Source organism: Sitophilus oryzae, unplaced genomic scaffold, assembly GCF_002938485.1.
Source record: "Sitophilus oryzae breed Bouriz unplaced genomic scaffold, Soryzae_2.0 scaffold_1060_pilon_pilon, whole genome shotgun sequence".
In the NCBI taxonomy this organism is placed as follows: domain Eukaryota; kingdom Metazoa; phylum Arthropoda; class Insecta; order Coleoptera; family Curculionidae; genus Sitophilus; species Sitophilus oryzae.
Window position 1 is genome coordinate 428,968 of NW_022145683.1, and position 20,991 is coordinate 449,958.

Below are 20,991 nucleotides of genomic sequence, written 5' to 3' on the forward strand. Positions count from 1 at the left end.
TAAAAATTTCAGAATATGTAAAAAAACCAAATAAATTATGCTTGTCCAAGCGTTTTCCCGTTTTTTAAATAACAAATATTGTAATATTTGAGCGTTTTCACCCTCTTGGAATTTGAGATTCGAGAAACCCCTTCTTATCGAACCTCTGCACCCCACAATCAATCCGTTTGCCAAAAATCAGCTTTAAACGTCAAGCAGTTTAAGCAGAATCGTGATTACTCAATGGTCATATTTTATGAAACACCCTGTATAAATTTATAAAAAATCTTAAAATATGTAAAATAACAAAATAAAATATACGTGTTTAAGAGTTTTTCCGAAAAACTCACGGGTTTCTAAATAAAAAATATTTTAATATTTGAGGGATAGTTTCACCCCCTTAGAATTCGAGTTTCGAAAAATCCCTTCTTATTGAACCTCTACACCCTAAAGTCAATCTGTTTTCCAAAGATCAGCTTTTTACGTCAAGCGCTTTAAGCAGGAACGTGATTAATCAATGACCAGATTTTTCGAAACACCCTGTATACATTTTTAAAAATTCTTAAAATATGTAAAAAAACAAAATAAAATATACGTGTTTAAGCGTTTTTTCGAAACTTGACCATTTTTAAATAAAAATTATTGTAATATTTGAGGGGTGGAGCTGGAATTTCGAAAAATCCCTTCTTATCGAACTTCTACACCCCAGAATCAACCTGTATGCCAAAATTGAGCTTCTTACGTTGAGTGGTTTGAGCAAGATCGTGATTAATTAGTATGTCAGTCACTTAAGGATTTTATATATTAGTATAGATTTCAGAAATCCGCAAAGCTTAGCCCGATCCTGTCGTGTTAAGCTACACCCAAAATTCCAAACACACGTGCTTTGATTAAGGCTTGATTAAGGTTTGAAGAGCTTCAGCATTTGCCAAAAATAGCTAACAATTTTCTACAAAACCATATAAATTATATATCACTGTAATCACAAAACTAATCTATTTCTGCATTGTAACGGAATTTTAACTTGTCTTTATTTTCGAGAAAATTTAGTCCAAACATAAGGAATATTTTGTTGATGTTTGACCAAAATAAAAACACTAAATCACCACAATACACCAAAACACTTTTACTTTTACACTGAACGCGCGTTTCGCTAACCATGTTAGCATCATCAGCAGATGATTAGAAACTGGTTTGACCATCAAAATCTTAAATATAAAGAAGTTTAAAAGTCTAAAAATGTGCTACAATATGGATATAGTATAATCGTTTATCTTTAATTTTCTTCTTCATTTGTGTAAAAATACTTAGCCAGTTTTACATAAAACGTTAAATACCGAACGCTTATTTCGCTACTTTTTCGCACTAGCGAAATGGACTCTTAGGGTTTCCAGCTTTTTAAGGTGTCCGTTTTTCGTGCCCATATTTCAGACAACATATTCTTGGAATCACTTGATGCGACATAGGGCGATTATTTTTATTACCCACAGCTATGACAGTCTCTATATTATTACATTTAATGGCTCTATTTTCTAGGAAAGTAGTCGCAGTTGAGGCAATTACTAACTAATAACGAACAAACAAAACATAAAAATGTATATAAAATTATTACGAAACATATTCATCGGTGCGATCTATAAACATTTTTATTAATGGAAATATCGGGAAAATGAGCATTTCCACTTACAATTTCCGCTTACGACGTGTAAACTTTTATTGTTAATTGGCGATATTTACTTTTCCGAAAGGCGTCACAGTGCCACTACACACCAAGGTGTAGGTTATAAAATATTGGTTATAAATATTTTTATAGAGTCGCAACCGTATATGTACACGCTCAATTTTAAAAGTTCTTTGTTATTAGGAAATAAAGTTCTCCTACATGGGAAAATTGAACTTCGTTGTCATGCGATCGAGAAGAAAAACGACGTCGCAGTAACCATTGAAATAATAATCGAGGAATTTTTTTTTGAGCCGAACTCTATATACAAATAATAAACGTTAAAAATCCATACTTCTGTATTTCTTACATTTTAACTGAAAAATGAATAGAAACTTACGCGTGAGAAGGTATTTCGTTCAGTGTTACAAGGTTTGAGGAAATATTGACAGAGTTGCACTAGCACCCCATTTATTTCTGGGTAATATTCACTGTCTGACGAGATTTTATACTCTTGAAAAAATATGTCCTATTCAGAATTTTATAATAATTAGATAAGTCTTAGAGTTTGAGCTAAAATGTTAATAGCTTTGAGGGAGAGCCCGGGAGAAACAGCGGTAGTTATTATTGTCTTATTTTGTCTTAAAGCTGAAAAAACAATACTAGTTTTTATACCGTTAAAAAATATCAAAGAAAACAAACTATACTTGTCTTATTATGCAGAATTTTATATTCTATTAGTATTTTTAATTTTTTTTAAATACCGGTTGCGTCTCAAAAGTTGCTCACCCCTATAACTTTTTTTATTTTTTGAGATAAAAAACGAGATTTTGTATATTAGTATATGACATAAATTAGGATTGATTGACGTATTCAATTGTTTTTGGTCACTTCCCGTTTCACCGGAAATGACTACAAATTTTGATTTTTAAATAGCACCATCGGTATTTTTTTACTTTATTCGATAGAAAATTACATTCTTAATAGAATGACATGTCATGTGTCAACTTTTGCCATTCTCGCTTAATAAAAAAAACGTGGCTATGTTAAAAAACACTAATTCTTGATTCTTAATCAAGGAGCCTTGGAAAAATAGATTCAATCGTCTAATGTTTTTAGTGTCTTGTCCTGGCCAGTTAGAAAATGCTCAAATGGTATTTTTAATCATATCTCAATTTTTTGAAATGAAACGAGGGTGGCTCATTAGCATATTTGGAAAAAGCATTTTTTACGAATAATTTGATACCACATACCTGGTATTTCGAGTCAAATTTTCGTTACGAACTGCAAGTTATAATTTCAAATAAACCATTTGAAAATGTCAAAAGTTGACATATGATATGTCATTCTATTCAGAGTGTTATTTTCTATCGAATAAAGTAAAAAGGTACCGAGGGTGCCATATAAAAATCAAAAGTTGTAGTCATTTCCGGTGAAACAGAAAGTGACCGAAAACAATTGAGTACGTCAATCAATCCTAATTTATGTCATACACTAACATACCAAATCTCGTTTTTTTAACTGAAAAAATAAAAAAGTTATAGGGGTGAGCCACTTTTGAGACGCATCCGGTATATTAGTATATTATATAATATAATAATATAATATTAATATTTAATACAAGTTTCAGCTGGAATGAAGCGGCGTAGTGTGGCGTCAATACAATCGGGGATATAGTAAGTGACTGCAATAATTAACATTTTACCAACACAATAAGTTTTTTCGTTTTTTTTTATTAAACTCTTTAATTTTGAAGTTATAACAATAAAATATACAAAAAAATGCAACAGGTTAAAAAAATAATCAAACCAATTTAAAAAAGAACTAAATTTAGGTAAAAAAAGCTGTGAACGTATCTGTTCACAGCTTTTAGCAGATTTTAAATTTTAAAATTAAGATCAGTTCTTCTAGAATGCATATTTGCGAAAACTTTTATTAGATTTTCTTCAAATGAAGAAGAAGACAATATTTTTGGCGGTGTTCAAGATGTAATGAGCACAGTCGCATCATCGCGCTGTCGAAATATTTTAATTTTTAGCGTTTAACGTAGGTAGCGTTATCTAGAGCAATACAATACACACATTAAATAATTGAAATTGAATTTAATTATTTGAATAAATTTAACGAGAATTTTAATTCATAGTGGATAGGAGATCTTACTGAGTTTTTGAAATAAAAACGTGTTACAATGTTTTGAAGGGATGCGACGCATCGCCCGCATCAATGGAAGCTTCACTGCTGCTGGAGTGTCAATATTCTTGAGGGAGAGACAGCGGTAGTTTGATTTAGTCGGTTATTTTGTCTTAAAACTGAAAAAACAGTACGAGTTTTATACTTGCTCAAGTACTTGTAAAAGAATAATCAGTTTGCAAGTGAAGTTAACCACAGGTCTAATTTTCTTGTGTGCTAGAACTTGCAGAGCGAAAATTTGACATGTACACACGTTGTCAAGTTCATGCAGTAGCAGTTGTACGAAAAAATGGCGCTAAGAACGTTATAGAAGAGTACAAGTATTACCTTAGTGTACAAGGTGGACCGTTTTGGTTGTTTCTATAGGGTATCTAGGAAACCGTGAGAAATATTCAAATTTTGATACTGCAATCTCGGGTTATTTTTTTGAAAAAATCACAGTGCCGCAAACGGATCGTGGCTATCTTGATCGGTTTCGAAGCTACAGGGGGATTCTCAAATTTTGTACTTTTTGAAGATGTTCGATAGTTTGTTTATTTCAACAACTACGCAAAATGAATTAAACATTCTAAAGGCACATTTCTGTGTAGAATGCAGTGGCGTAGTCACACTTTTTTCGTAACGAATATATTTTTAGATATTAACTATACTTATGTTTTTTTAAATACAACCCCCTCTATTTTTTTAAATTTCCTGATTCAGTTTGGCATCAAAAATATATAACACTATATATTTATTTTCACTATTAACTTTAAAATTCCAATTTATTTAAAGATATCGACTTTCCTTTTGGTAGGTCATGCCGAGTATTAAAGGAAACAAGCGAATATCTACTTTCAAATTAATCCATGTATTAGCAATTAAATAAATTCGAACAATACGAAGCAAATAAAAAATAAGTGTGACAGAAACAAAAGAACATATTTTAATGGTACGGAGTTGGCACCGTCTCTGCACGCCGCACAGTGAGGTATTTGACACAGATAGTTGATCGAATTTTTTTTATGTAGACCTTATATAAATTATTGCTAATTTCAATTAAAGAGGAAATAATATGAACAAAATAAAGGATAATTCGTCCATTCTAAAAAAAGAAAGAAAAATCACTGTTCCAGTGTTTCCACGGACAATGCCACTAATACCAGTAGTAATATCGCAACTAATACTACTAATGCTACGACTGATCCGCGAGCAATGCCCATACCACTAAAGTCGCTACTAATGCCAAATTGTGTTATACTGCTAATGGCACTAATGCGATCGCTTTGTACACAACAATTCCATCGCGCTATTTAAAAAAACAAAAGTATAGTAGTTAATATCTAAAAAATATTTTTTTCCAAAAAAGTCTGACTACGGCACTGCATTCTACACAGATAAGAGCCTTTAGAATGTATAATTCATTTTTTCGTGGCTGCTGAAATAAACAAACTATCGAACATCTTCAAAAAATACAAAATTTAAGAATCCCCCTGTAGCTTCGAAACCGATCAAGATAGCCACGATCCGTTTGCGCCATTGTGAGTTTTTCAAAAAAAGAACCCGAGACTGCAGTATCAAAATTTGAATATTTCTTACGGTTTCCTAGATACCCTATAGAAACAACCAAAATGGTCCACCCTGTACACTATAATTGAAATCAAAATATGAGAGATGCTACCTCTGAAAGCGTTTTGAAATAAATAATCTTTCCTCTGATTTATCCATGGTTTTACCCATACTCTTGTTTTTTGATTTTTCTTTTTTTTTAACAAAATACACATTCATCACTTAACTAATGTATGACATCAAATATTTACACCACATTTAGCAATCTCTGCGGTATCCATAGTTCTTGCACAATAACTTGACTAGTTTAAACATACAATTTTAAAATGTTCAACTGTAAGTACTTGCAATCAAATATTTGCGTAAAGCGGCGTTTACACGATGCAAGTTTTGCTTGCGCAAATACTTGTTTGCGAGTACTTGCAACCGAACATTTTAAAATTGTATGTTTACACTAGTCAAGTTATTGTGCAAGAACTATGGATACCACAGAGATTGTTAAATGTGGTGTAAATATTTTCTGTCATACGTTTAGTGATGAATTGCGTACTTTGTCAGAAAAAAATCAAAAAAACAAGAGTATGGGTAAAACCACGGATAAATCTGAGGAAAAACTGTTTATTCCAAAACTCTTTCAGAGGCAGCATCTCATAATTTTATTTCTATAGTGTACACTAAGGTGTACTCTAACGATCTACAAACATTCGTGCTTTTCGTAAATTGTTAAAAACCTCATAATTTGGTCGTGAGACAACCTGCCTGGGGCCATTTTTTCGTGCAACTGCTACTGCAAGAACTTGACAACGTGTTTACATGTAAAATTTTCGCTCTGCAAGTACCTACTAGCGTGCAAGAAAAGTAGACCGTCGATCAACTTTACTTGCAAATTGCAAAGTAATTTTTCTTGTACAATCAGTTGAGCAATTACTTGAAACACAGTTTACATTAAGCAAGTACTTGCAATCAAGTTCTTGCGCAAGCAAAACTTGCATCGTGCAAACGTAGCTTAAGCAAAAGTCGCATCGTGTAAAAGCCGCTTTAGTTTGAGCTGAAATGTAATTTTAAGGGAGACAATGGTAGTTCCGCTTATTATGTTTTAAAGCTGAGTACGAGAATTTTTTATACCGTTGAAAAAATATTAATAAAAGCCCAAAAGAATCCAAACTATACTCGTCCTTGTTTTTATTTCGAAAAAATAGGACTTTCAGGACAAGACCCTTTTTAAGTAAAATTGTTTTTTTATAGATTTTCTGTTGTAAGTCTTAAGAGTCTATTACGCTGTACTATTCGGGTCGCTCTCAGAAGTCGGGTAAAGCGGGTGTGAAGGAAATATATATTATTTTTCAGAAATCTGCCTAAGCCACACCTAAAATTCCAAACACACATGCTTTGATTAAGGTTTGCAGAGCTTCAGCATTTACCATAAAATAGCGAGCAATTTGTTTCAAAACCATATAAATTTTATATCACTGTAATCACAAAACTTCAATCTATTTCCGTATTGTAACGGAATGTTAAATTATGTCTTTATTTTCGAGAAAATTTAGTCCAAACATAAGGAATATTTTGTTGATCTTTGACCATTAAAATCTTAAAAAAGAAGAAGTTGTTTAAAAATGGGCTACAATACGGATATAGTATAATCCTTTATCTTTAATTTCCTTCTTCATTTGTGTAATAATACCTAGCCAGTTTTACATAAAACGTTAAATGCCGTACGCTTATTTTGCTACTTTTTCGGACTAGTGAAATGGACTCTTAAACTAAATTTGGTTTTTATATTTCAAAGAAAATTAAACAAAAATTTACCTTTTTATGGCGTTAGTTTTTTTTCTCAATAGAAAAAAAAATCTGTCGTCAGCTTCACGATAAAAATTTCGTTTTGCGTATCGCTAGACCTATATCGCGTAGCCCCCTTTTGGCGGGCTGCTTCTTCGTGCGAGTCCGCGATGTCACTGACGGCGACGGACGCGCTTTGGGGCCCTTTGCGCGTCGGCCTGACACCTGTTGGACGTCGTGGTGGCGCCCCCGTAACCCCCCTTCCACTGAAAGATAAAACGCCGCACACCTGTTGACCTGAGGGAGTATTCTATGGGGAATCAGGAAAAGAAGAATTCAAATGTCGCACATTCTTAATTACCTACATAGGTTCTCACTTCTAGAGATGAGCAAAACTGCGATTCTCCAATAGCAATTGAAACTGCGATTGCGATTTTATGCAAACGCAGAATATAGTCGCTACGATTTTAATATTTACCAAACCAAATTATTCGTAAAAAAATGTTTTTTTTCTAAATAGGCCAATGAGCCACCCTCGTTCTATTTAAAACAATTGAGACATGATTAAAAATACTATTTGGGCATCTTTAAACTGGCCAAGATGCGATAAACAATAGACGATCAAATCTATTTTTCCAAGGCATCTTGATTAAAATTAGTGTTTTTAACACAGCCATGACACATTCTAGACTGAAATTTAAAATACGATTGTTTAAGCGAAAATGTCACCGACCGAGGGTGTCATTTAAAAATCAAAAGTTGTCATTTAAAAAATCAAAAGTTCATCATTTCCGGTGAAACTGAAAGTTACTAAAAACAATAAATTGAATACGTCAATCAATCCTAATTTATGTCATATACCATAGATTGGAAAGCCCGTAAAAATTTTGGGTCGCGAAATTATTTTTGGTCGCGACCGTTATACGCGATCTGGCGCTGCTATAGCGGTCGCTAAGAACAACGGCAAACAAAAACAGAAATAATTTTCTCTTGTCAAAGTCAGAATCTTCAAAAATCATAAATGCATAAAGTCTTTCAAAATCTAAACCGCTCTCGTTAAAGAAATTCCGAAAAGTGTTTATAGCGTCGATTTTCAAAGTAATTATTGCTATCTTTGAGTTTAATTCAAGTTTTATTTACTCCAACCGGTGATAATTGTGAAAAAGTGGCATTAAAAACTTAAAAAGCTGTGCTGTGAACTGCAAAAACCATCGTGGATCGTGGCATAACGTCTGTTTCCAATGTTTTATAGGCACTTCATACATGTCCTTATATAAAATAAAGTTTCTTGTATGCAACACACTGTATTTTATTTATAAAATTAAAAGAAAATAATAATACATTTAAATAAACAATATTTGGTGATATAATTCCGGAAAAAGCCGAACCGCTCCGAAATTTTCAAAAGTTTTGGGTCGCGACCGTTGCAAGAATAGCGCCAAATAGTGTTTACATTGTCCTTATGGGCACTTTCCAATCTAAACTTGTTTCATTTATCTATGTCATCTACTAACATACCAAATCTCGTTTTTTTTATCAGAAAAAATAAAAGTTATAGCCTCGTTATAGGGGTGAACCACTCTTGAGAAACCCCGGTATATTATAAAATCACAATCGCAGCAAAATCGCAACAAAGTCGCAAATCACAGCTATATTATAGTAATACTGGTTTCCTAAATTGAAACTCGCAAATAGAATAAATCGCTATCGCAGAGCCAATCGCAAGTTGCGATTACGATTTTAAAATCGCTGCGACTGAATCGCAATTTGCGATTTCTTGCTCATCTGCTTCCTACTCACTTCAACATTTTTTTTTAATTATGGACTTTTTTACTGTCTGACGACCTATTTTGCTATGCAGATTCCGAACCGCAGTCATCCCATATCGGCAAGAGACTGTCTTGCGTCGATATTCACATGTTTAGGAGTAAATCGCTATGGCGATCTTGTAAGTATAGGAGAGAGAGAAAAATACGTGTTTATTACATAACCACTTAATCCGACGCTTTATTTCATACCGCATGGGAAAATACTTGCTCTTCTTTCTTTGTTCAGTACATATTATTCTTATCGTAAAGGTGCGGCAAGACCTGACGAGACAAGAGCGAGACGAGAACGAGGTAAGAGCGAGCAGTGGTGGATACAGAGGGGGGACCCATGGGGCCCGGGCCACCCTAAAATCTGTAAATTGTGTTAAATATTAGGCTTTTTTGTTAAAAATGGCGCCCTAAAAAGCATATTCTACATTACTTTTTATTTTGGCCCCCACTAAAATAAATTCCTGTATCCGCCACTGAGAGCGAGGCAAGAGCAAGACGAGAGTGAGACATATATCTTCAATCCATTTTTTGAGGCAAGCCTGCCACGAGACAAGCGAATTGGATCATAGTGATAGGAACCCAAACACATATTAAATTGTAATTGAATATAACAAACGATGGTCAAATAATAAAGGATAGCGAGTATTGTAATAAAGGTTTGTATATCTACATGGTATTTGGTTCGTCGTATTTTATTCATCTTCGGTTTTTTCCCTTTTGGTTGTTTTCCCCTTTAACCCTTCATTTGTTTCGAGACACGACGTCTTTTACAACTGTGCTTTTACAAAATACTTTTTTTAGAACAAAATGTTAAATAGAAAAGTTATATAGAAACACATTTTAAAATTACTGTAGAGTATACAGAGGCTACTTTTTTATTTTTTTATTAGATTCTACGTACAATTCGGTAACTTTTTTTTGCATATATCATATTATCCAAAATTAATAGATTTTGTAATAATTCAATTTCTTTAAAGAAATGTTGAAATGAAAGGTTTCGGTACGGTAAAAATTATCAGTGACGCAAAATTTGTAAATTCTATCAGCAAAATGATTACATACGGTGTACCATTTAAAAAATTTGAGATTATTTAATTTTAAATAGTCGAAATTCATAAATTAGAGCTAATATCTCGCAGTCTAGCGAGCCTACCAAAAACACCTCCAGACCCAAGGTTATTAAAAGGCTCCAGACCAAAGTCCAGACTGTGGCGCGAGCTGTGACAGAGGACGGATAGCAACGAGGCTCCGTGGGTACACCGTACCCGTCCACACTGCCTTAGCGAATTTGGAATGTCTCGCGCTCGTCTCGCTCTCGTCTCGTCAGGTCTGTGGACGCACCTTAAGGTATTGACCGTACAGGGTGTCCCATTTTCGTGTATTTTACAGGGTTTCTCGATACAAAGATGCAGATTTCACATCACAGTGCAACTTTTTTATGAAACTAAAGATGCTACACACAGATTTGTCATAGCCTCCTTGGTTTCTGAAATACATGACGAATTTCAAATGTTGCATTCTTTGACTCCCCTCGTATTTGGTTATCTTGATACAAGTACACTTGTATCGTGACAAGCGCTTAGGATATAATTTGTGTACCCTAGCAGAGCCAGATTATACATAGGCTTGCTGCATTTCAGTTGATTTTAAAAATTCTGAAAGCAGCGCTCGATACGGCAAAATCAGAAGTTTTCGGCTCTGTATTTCACGCATTTCCGATGTTGATCGCATTGAAATAATATTAAAATCGTGGCTTTGTCATAATATTTAAGTATTTTAGATTTATAGCTTTACAAATTCCCACTCCGATTTCATCAAAAGCAAAAATGGATTCAAGCAGCTCAAAGAAACAAGTGAGTGCTCGTTACATAACCAAAAAATTAAATAGACATATACTATGAGAGGATAAAATATAATAGTAATATTAATGGTATGTATACTTTGGTTTTAATCTGCTAATGCTTACATTTTTTATGAACATCTAAAATTATAATTATGTACCTTTAAAAAAATCGTTATAACGGAAATAACCCCGCATTTATTCGCTACAGCAAAATCGGTGCGTAAAACTATGCTAACTACTCTCCGATGGTGGCAGCACTGGCGGAGAATGACTTATTGGTATAAATAAAAAAAAACAAGAATGTATTTAATAAGAAATATATTCAAATACTTAACACAACAATAAAAAAATATACATTAAAATAATTATTTCTACCTACCATTTAATATCAGCAATAAATAAGAAATTAAGTATTTTGTTCTACAAAATCAGATCTTCAGAATGAACTAACTTAAACATATAAAATATTCCAGAAAAATATTCCAGTTGTGTACCGAACATAAACAAGTCCCTTAACAAGCAGTTTTTGATTATATAATATTTATTTTCATTAATCTAACCCCTACTTAAGAGCACTTCAAAAGGACAGAACAATTTGAAAATGATTTTCTCCTCATTACAGGGAAAAATCTTAATATACATAACGGGTAAGTCAAATTTTTTAATTATTATCATTATAAACAAACTGAATTACTTACACATAAGCTAATTGCTAAATTGGATAATAAAAGTGTTCACATAAGCAATATTACATAAGGAAGTAGCCTAAATAAAATATATAATATATTACTGCTATATAAATGCAAAACTATTTGTGATAACTCCATGTGATTGCAAAGTGATTATATCAAAATGTCTTTTAAATCCAGTAATTGTGAAAGTGACAGTACAGTTGTTTTCTTAAAAAGCTACATGTTAATCATATGCCTATATTTTTGTAATAATTTGAATTCTATGGCCCCTTCAAAATATAATATCAAATCTAATATTTAAAAAACTGATACTTTACATTATTACTGTATAATCAAAAAGCTTAATAACCCTTCAGAATGTGGACTAATAAAATAATCATTTAATATCAATTGTTATAAAACTTTTTGATTATGTAAACCTATACATGTTACAAAATATAAAACATTATAATTTATTCAAAATTAAATTGATATCATTACATAGTTGAATTAAGTTGTTTTCCGATTAACCGATGATTTTTTAGTTACATATAACACACAGGGTGTCCCATTGTCCTGTGTTTTATGGAGTTTCTTGTTTTTGAGTAGAGATACAAAAATGCGGTTTTCACATCACTATGCTACTTTTTTATGAAACTAAAAAATATCCTACACACAGATTTGTCTTAGCCCTCTAAGTTCCTGATACGTTACAAGATAACAGAGAAAAGAGGGTAGTTGAAAAGTGCAACAATTCCAAATTCACCCTATATTTCAGGAACTGCTATATGTAGCATCTTAAATTTCATAAAACAGTACCACAGTAACGTAAAAACCATATCTTTGTATCTCTACTCATAAACCAGTAATCCTGAAAACATACGAAAATGGGACACCCTGTACATATTGATCTATAACAATTTCAGTTAATGTAGTAACGAGAAAATTACTTAATACAACAATGAATGCGATTTCCTTTCTTAGTTTTATCTTCTGATAAACTCGGTGAACCGATGACCCTAAAAACATGTTTGCATCTAGAGCAATAACATTGCACATAACAATAAATAAATAAAATTAAGCCAATTTAATAACATCGCCGAACTAAAATAGGAAATCCCATTTAAGTTATAAAAACAATAAATAAAAATACTCATTTTATTTTACAGAAAACGTTGGAGAACTTTTATTGATCATTTATAACATTTACATGGAATTTCCTATCCTTAAGTCGGCGATGCAACACACGGTATAAGTAGATATACACGAAAAAATCACCATAACGTTGTTTACCCTTTTTTCTTACCCCCTAATAACGTATCTATAGAGTGTGATAGTTCTGTCCTTCCTGGCGACGACGATTCAGTTTGAAGCCAATAAAACCGATAGCCATCAAGCCGAGGGTCAATACTATACCTGCAATAATTAAAAACAATCTAGAGAGAAATCAAAAAAGCTTGACACATCATCAAAGATGTTGAAGCTATAATAGAATCAAATTATAACTTTTTTACTTATTTTATCTGCAGAATATATTGCCGAAGTTTACCAATTATAATTGGACCACCCTGTATAACAAATAATTTGATCTTACCTCCCACAAAACTAGGTCCACTAAATCCCCTGTCTCTTGAAGGAACTGGTGTCGGATCAGGCGATTTAGTTACATTGGGGGCAATACTTGTGCTTGTGGGTGCCTTAGTCGAAGCCGTAGTTGCACTGTTGGCTGTTGTTGTGGTGGTGGTGGTGGGTGTTGTCGAAGCCTCAGTTGTTGTAGTAGATTGCGTTGAGGGAGTGTTAGGTTTGAGTGTGGTGCTTGATGGGGTAGTGACGGGAGCTTTAGTAGGTTTACTCGTACTCGGTTTTACTGTTGGATTGGTCACTGCAAATATATTTCTGGTTAATTTCTGAAAAATCTTGTACTATTTCATATTTACCTGGACTGATTTCCGTAGGAGATATATCGGTGACATTTTGTCCGTCTATTGATGTTCCATCCTCTACTAGAACATCAAGTTAAACTTTGTACTAGTTTATCATATAAAACCAGCTTATATTACATAGATTATATAAATAAGTATATCAAACAAAATTTAACACAAATAACCATCAAATAACTAACGATTTCTTTAACGATCATTTAAACATAATAATTAAACATCAAAAAAAAAATATACATAATATAGAAAAAATAAGACTAATATTCCTTACCAGCCCAGCACGATCCTACGAGGAAAATGCAGACTATTCCTACGAAATTCATTTTATTCAAATTTATTTATTCAACTTGTGTTCTAGAATAAAACGTCTGCTGTTTGAATGAACAACATAAACTCCAGAAACTGCGAAATTTCAATGGAAAATGGAAGCAAAAGACGTCAGCTGGTTGTCAAATGCATGCGTCATTACGTCAAGACCAAAAAAAAAATATTCAAATCATATCAGAGCATATATTCAAATATACTCCAAATTATTCAATTTTAGATATAACACCTAAATTTGAAATATATCATATAGTTTTTGTTATCTTTTAATGTACATTAAAAGCTTCCTAAAAAAGCTATTTTTGTTTGAATGTGGGTCTATTTGTCGTAGCGTAGTAAATATTTCTCTATTATTTGACCTTGACTTAATGATTTAAATTTTCAAATTAAGGTAAGGATTAAAAAAAACAGCAAGAGGTATAAGAGATATATTCTACTAATAGTTTTATAATTTAAAATTATTTAAGTAATGTAATAACACAGTAATAACTACTAAAAGTAGTCTTATTTTTAGGCAACCAGTTATACTTTCTATTTGAATAATTAGCTGCCATCTGCCATCTTGAGAATTATTAAGAGAAGTTTGACACCTTTGTCAAACAAAAACACGGCTTTTTAAAACAAAAATTAAAAATAGCTAGCTGGTAGCCAAAATTGCCTATAACTAGATCTGATTTTTGTTCTATAATTCGTTTTATCTAAACTTATTGCTACTGCAATTATATTTGCGCTTCTGAAAGCTGCAAGTTGTTAACTGAGATTTAAGAACTTAAGTGCATCTGGATCTTGTATTGCAAATACTATTTTGTTGTCTGCTTATTTGAGAGGAAAATCATTTAACATGACAGCAACAGACGAGAGAACTGTGTTTGCAAAATTGGAAGCAGTTAAAGAAATAAGGTAATTAGGATTTGCCCCTGCTTAGGTTTATATAATACATATTATTTTAGGGCAAAAACAATACAACTTGAGAAACTCAAAGCACGACTAATATGCGAAATCGAATCTCAGGAGCAGGAGGAAAAGTCATTATCTGAATTCAAACAAGAAATGGACCTTTTACTCCAAGAGAAGATGTCCCATGTTGAGGAATTGAGACAAATTCATGCTGATATAAATGCGGTAAATATGTTTTTCGCTTGTATCCTTAGTAATACTAATTTAATGTCTTAAAAGATGGAGGGAGTGATCAAACAAGCGGAAGAGAATAGACACAGATCTATGGGTTCTGCTTTAAGACTACATGAGGAATATTTACCGCTAAAAACGGAAATAGATAGACTTAGAAGAGATTGTTTGGGTCTAGAAAGGCTTCCAGAGCTTCATGAAGAAGAGGGCTCGAGTGTTACACCCGAGTAATTATTTTTGCTTGCCAAATATACAGGGTGGCGCCCCTCATACGATGCAGAGGCTCGAGGGAGACTGATAGTTGGTATTGAAATTAAATTTTGGGAGTATATGTAGGTTAAGTGAAAGCATTTTATAAAAATATATAAAGTTCTACAGGGTGTCTCAAAAAATTGTTACATATCAAAGTTGTGTTGTGAACTCGTATATTTTTAAGAAATGCTCTAAATTAACCAACATATGCTAAAAAATCATTTGAATACAAATTGTCTTCTTGGATTCGTATGAGAGGCGCCACCCTGTATTTTACAGAGAGGTAAAATCCCTTTATTACTTACTGAATTAATATAAGCTTATATCGTCTTGGTTATTAAGAGTTCATAACTCTTGAGATATTATTAACGGGAATTAAGGTGCCATAATTCCCTCTACCCAATGACTAAAGAATACAAGGACTAATAACATAGATTTAACAGATTATTATAAAATCAATCGAAAAAATTAATTAACAATTTAAAAATTACACCAAATAAAACAAAATAATTAAATAATATGATAACCTATTTTACTTATGTGGCGCGGAGTACCGCGGCTTCTGTAGTTGCCAGGTTTACGACAGAATTGCTACTGAACCAAAATCACTGTATACGTAGAGAAGTGTCTAGTCCTAGCAGTCAACTATTAAGTTTGACCAATCAGGTTGGTTAGTGTGGTTATTTGGAGTGTGTTAATTCATTTGTGTTTGTAAAAAACTCTAACGTGATTGGTCGGACTTAACAGTTGCCTGCTAGGGCTAGACACAAGTTATATGTAGACCCAGGGTGCCAAATATCCCTAAATAAGCATATCTAGGTGATGGTCCACTTTAGATACGTCGTCAATCTTGAAGTTATTGATGTAAATTTGATATTAATATATTCTACAATTAATGTTTTAACGTTTTAAGTACGGATCGTACGGATACTCGGCTAAATGTTTGAGATTTCTGCAATAAAATTATTTATTTTTTGAGGTTAGAATATAAGCTTTCCTTATTAAGTTTAATAAGAGTGACAAGGAAGACGCAGACACAGAATAGATATCAACCAGAAACCTAACTGGAGCTGAAATCCGTGACGTTTCACGAATTAGGCCGCCATTTAATAGCGGTAGAACACAGAGACGTATTTAATAAATTTCCGTTGAATGTATACAGAGTTGTATTTATTTTTTTGTTGTAAATTGAAAAGTAGAGAATTAATTAATATCATTCGACAGTTAATAAAACTACTGCTTAAAACTTTAATAAGTGAGTTTGTTAAAGTTAAAAGTAAAGGCTAATTTGTTTAAGATGCTGTAATATTGGTTTAGTGCAAATGTCCCAACATATTTTATGGAGTAATATTTTTAATGTAAAACTTATTGCCAGCGATAAAAAACACTGCATTAGTAAACCATTAGAGATATCGCGGTATAAAAATAGTTTATATTTTTAAACGATTTTATTTAACTTTACCATACCTTTGTTTGTTGCAAATCTGGCAGCAGCTTTATTGATCACTTCTATTATCCCAATTTTTCCGAAATGTTGCACACGTATTGAGTTCCGGTGACACTTTTATAATATTTTTGAAGAAAAAAAATCAAATTAGCGGATCCAATATGGCGGATTTTTTAATATAAGAAGAGATTTGGTTGAAATTTAAAACTTTGGGTTCTTTATAAGGACGCTTGAGATACTTACCTTCAATTGGCCCGTTTTAAAACATCCTGTAAAGATAGGGTAGGTGTTCATTTAAGTTTCAAACGAAATAAATAAACAAGCTAACATCAGAATACTTAGGTATTTATTCATGCCTCCATATAATTAGTTTGTTTTTATTGGCTGTTCTAAAATTAAGGTTTATCTTTTTTAATGTATAATACAATTTCATAAGCAGATATAATTTAGTTACATATTTTAGGGGAAAACTAGTACACGGATGTTTGAAATTAATTTGTTTGCATATTATATATATTTCTTTAATAAAATGTCTTGTCCCATATTCTTCATAATATTTACTAAAAACAAGTTTTAATGAAGAAACAAAAGATACAAAATTGTCATGTGACATCTGAAGATTGCCAAAAATATCTAAATTATTATTTTCACTCTTTATTATTTTCATAGGCACGTAAATGGCAAAACAACGATGTATCATCTAACTCACTGCGTGCCTTTGCATATTTGGTACATATATACATATCACATGAATGTATACTCAAACATTTTTTTATTAAATATCCACAAACGTATCGTAAAACATTTTGCGTCCTGGCGAAACATAACTCCGGCTTTTGCACATTCTTGAGGCACAAACTGAACCAGTACTCTTTGAAGTTATTATGAATAATGTACCTAGCACAACAAATATTGGTAACCCAAATATTTAATAACTATTCCAGACTATTCGCTCCGTTCAGTTATAAAACAACACAAACTACAATATTCAATATTTACGAATGACGAATAGGGTTCCCAACCGTCCCGGTTTAGCCGGGATTAACCAGGAATCAGAAGGTTTGTCCCGGCGAAAGTTTTGCCTTGGCCGGGACCTAATGTTATGTTTTATGTTTAAAAATTAAAAAAGTGTGTACTACACACATAATATATTTTAATTTCTAATATTTAATGTTTTGTTTCAATTATTTAAAAGCTTAAAAATAATTGTCCCGGAATCGCCAGTGCTCAAGTTGGGAACCCTAATGACGAACAGCTACTGCTCTCAGCAAAACGCAAAACATAAGTGAACTGCGAACGCCAGTGCGTTGACAGGTTCTACCGCTATTTTTAGGTTAGGCGATGTTTCCCGCGCAAACTCTAAGTTAGGCTTCTGGTTGATATCTATTCTTGTGACGCAGACTTAAGTTTATTTGTCTTTTGCTCGCGTCCGCGTATATCGCTGGCGGTAACAATGAAATATTGAAAATCGGAATTTTGTTTTAGTTATACTTTCCTATTAATTTTGAAAAATAGCGGTAGCGATATTAAGCTGATAAGAATAGATATTATATTTTGATCTGTGTTAAAGGTTGAGAAGAGGGTCACAATGGTAAAAACGTCCGCCGTAACTGAGTTTTGATTGCATTGGTTACAACATTCTTTTTGGGGGGTTTGTTTTTGGTGTTATTTATGGACGATCCGCACTTTTTTGTTAGAAAATGTCATTATAAGTGTTCCTCTTCTCAATTCTGTATAGAAAATTTTAAAATTTTGACGTACCTAAAGTGGACCAGACCCCAGATTTAATGGCACCACCGACCTACGTCCAATGGATATTTTGTTTTAAAGAAATTACTAAAATTGCGGTACAAAGTTCCGGACGCGCCTGCTCGAGGGTTAATGTACTCCAGCTTGTGTCGAATTCGCGTGAAAGACGTTTTTTTTTTGACAAAAATCTGAATTCGATTGACAAAGTCGTTTTGCTGGTCATCAAAACTATGTGGTCTGGATTTTAGTTCGTGTGACAGAGAATAATATAAATGACAGGTTGACAGACAGAGACAATATAAAAAACGGCATACAGTGTTGCCGGTTTTTTGCGTTTGTTAGAAAATGTGTGTAGAAAAATATAAGCTATTTTAAAAACTTTCATGTATACTACCAAAATGAAGAAAATATATCTAAGCTAAATATTTATAATCTATTACAGCTGTAGTGAAATGAGTAACTAATAGTGAAAAATAAAGATCCAACTCTAGATGCAAGATTTTTCGTAAACGCCTACTTGTGCGGTTTGAAATTTTGATGCAAAATCCAGCAATACCGCATAGAAGAAATGTATCGACCCAATTTTTATCTCTTTTTAATACATTTGATTTTCCATTAAGCTGTCTACATCACTGTCTTACAAGTTAAAATAACTAACCTAACCTATATATATATATTATATATATATATATATATATATATATATATATATATATATATATATATATATATATATATATATATATATATATATATATATATATATATATATATATATATATATATATATATATATATATATTATATATATATAACCAAACCAGACCGCACAGTTTCGATGACCAGATAGGTATACTCTAACTATATTCAGTAAGAAATAAAATTATCCATGTACTACGATAGTTATAAGGGTGCTAATAACCTCGGGCAATTATTGCCCCTTGGCACTCCTTGATACATAAATAACTATTACTTCTAGGAAATTCTCTCAGCTTTACAATAACGCCAAGAACCAGTCAGCTAGCTACAGCAAGACGGCTGATTGGACCAGGCCTATAACCTCAACGGAAACTTCTCTGAGCTCGTTGGCTCCACCCTTACCACCAACATTTTTACCGCCCCCCAATCCTCTGCGGTTGGTTTCTAGCAAACCAGAACCGGGGAGACCGGGTGGTTTGGGTCCGGGTAGCCACCCGGGTCCCCCGACTCCCACTTTCCGACAGCAACCGCCGCCAATGAAGTCCTGTCTCAGCTGTCATCAGCAGATTCACAGGAACGCGCCTATTTGTCCCTTGTGCAAGGCCAAGTCTCGGTCGCGCAATCCTAAGAAGCCCAAGAAGAAAGACCACTAAGTAAGATTAATTTTTGCTGGTTCAAAAAATAGTTTTTTGTAGCTTTATACAGGGTGTTTCAAAAAATATGTACCAATTTTCCCTCGCGTAAAAATAAGATTTATTTCTTATGTCAACATCTGCTTTATTTCGTAGGTACAGTTATTAAAGTTCTTCATTTTTTTGCAATTCATTAGAATTTTCTTCCAAGTGCTTTTAACGATTCGAATGGAATTTTGAGGGTAAAATTTGCTATAAGTGTTACATATTTTAATGCTAAAAAAGTGTGGACAGACAAGGGACGTGCATATGGGTTATCACTGGAATAATTTTCTAAAAAAGACATGTACGCCACTGACTTTTTCTCTTATATTTAGGTCTTATATAGGTCGTTGAATACATCGTTAAAAGTCTTCTTGATCTTGATAATTTATCGATTTCCATCTCCTTGATGAGATAGATAAACGCAATTTTATTAATCACAAGTAATAAAATTAATAATTATTTATTTTATCTAATTTATTATTAAATTTTATTAAAATTTACACTGATGTTCAGTGCTACCTACAGCAAATTCAAAAAATAAAATTGTATAATATAATTACAAAAGACCTCTTTTTTAAAAGTTGTGACAGCCATGTTTATAGGAACTTTTTTCATATATTTTTAATGAAGAATCAACAGGTACTTAACACTGTGGCCGCTGTGCTGACAAAGTGTGAGAACAGTCAGTGGCGCACAGACTTTCTTTAGAAAAATATTCTAGTGATCACCCCTATGCACGTCCGTGGTGAATCTGTCGACTTTTTTAGCATTAAAATATGTAAGCCTTAATGAATGACTTGTAGCCACGAAACCTAGGCCGAATCAAAAAATAAATCTTATTTTTACGTGAGGAATCTCCGCACGAGAGATGCTTTTGAAACACCCTGTATAATGTATTTTGTGTGTCGTTTTTTTTAAAAGCCCAGTGTCAATTAACATAATGGCTCATTTAATTTAAAATATGTGGTTCTGTGTGTATTGTATACGTATAAATAAGCAAATTTATTAAATAATAACATTGTATGTCAACAAGTATATATTCTCTAGATATAGTATTAAAGGAATTGTAAGATTGATGTGAGTGAAATACAAAAAATGTGCTCGTTTTAGATAGATATTTAATTAACTTCCATATGAAATTACTTTTATATCGAAAATCGGTGTTATACCATACTGTCGAAAAAAAAACGGCGTCAAAGACGGCTGGGGAATGAGAAGCCATGATAATTTTGGCGAGGTCAAGCCCTAGACGTCATTTATTTGGCCCGTACTCTTTACTTTTTAA

At 32.7% G+C, this 20,991-nt stretch overlaps 2 protein-coding genes across 4 annotated transcripts; one reads left to right on the forward strand and one right to left on the reverse strand.

Annotated features, from left to right (window-relative positions):
• Window positions 1-11,999: 11,999 nt before the first annotated feature.
• Window positions 12,000-13,896, reverse strand: LOC115877407 (salivary glue protein Sgs-3-like). 3 transcript variants are annotated; one of them, XM_030893568.1, is made up of 5 exons: window positions 13,702-13,896; window positions 13,428-13,493; window positions 13,085-13,372; window positions 12,797-12,906; window positions 12,000-12,509 (listed from the first exon to the last, which is right to left on the reverse strand). In XM_030893568.1, exons 1-4 carry the CDS (start codon window positions 13,751-13,753, stop codon window positions 12,812-12,814), a joined length of 501 nt encoding a protein of 166 aa, XP_030749428.1. In that variant the 5' UTR covers window positions 13,754-13,896; the 3' UTR covers window positions 12,000-12,509; window positions 12,797-12,811. The 3 variants fall into 3 exon arrangements, with proteins under 3 accessions (XP_030749428.1, XP_030749422.1, XP_030749435.1); XM_030893562.1 differs by having other exon boundaries at window positions 12,000-12,906; XM_030893575.1 differs by having other exon boundaries at window positions 12,000-12,906; window positions 13,428-13,490; window positions 13,702-13,875.
• Window positions 13,897-14,314: 418 nt separating this feature from the next.
• On the forward strand, window positions 14,315-20,815 carry LOC115877426 (zinc finger C4H2 domain-containing protein). The gene is made up of 4 exons (XM_030893584.1): window positions 14,315-14,654; window positions 14,705-14,876; window positions 14,931-15,109; window positions 19,310-20,815. The coding sequence occupies exons 1-4, from the start codon at window positions 14,596-14,598 to the stop codon at window positions 19,680-19,682; spliced, it is 783 nt and encodes a 260-aa protein (XP_030749444.1). The 5' UTR covers window positions 14,315-14,595; the 3' UTR covers window positions 19,683-20,815.
• The last annotated feature ends 176 nt before the right edge of the window (window positions 20,816-20,991 follow it).

Bases quoted from the DNA above. Each gene is read 5' to 3' on its own strand.
- LOC115877407 (XM_030893568.1), bottom strand. From the start codon at position 13,753: ATGAATTTCGTAGGAATAGTCTGCATTTTCCTCGTAGGATCGTGCTGG. The intron at 13,494-13,701 runs GTAAGGAATATT...TTGATGTTCTAG, and splicing joins CGTAGGATCGTGCTGGGCTG to TAGAGGATGGAACATCAATA. The intron at 13,373-13,427 runs GTAAATATGAAA...ATATATTTGCAG, and splicing joins TCCTACGGAAATCAGTCCAG to TGACCAATCCAACAGTAAAA.
- LOC115877426 (XM_030893584.1), top strand. From the start codon at position 14,596: ATGACAGCAACAGACGAGAGAACTGTGTTTGCAAAATTGGAAGCAGTT. The intron at 14,655-14,704 runs GTAATTAGGATT...ATATTATTTTAG, and splicing joins GAAGCAGTTAAAGAAATAAG to GGCAAAAACAATACAACTTG. The intron at 14,877-14,930 runs GTAAATATGTTT...ATGTCTTAAAAG, and splicing joins TTCATGCTGATATAAATGCG to ATGGAGGGAGTGATCAAACA.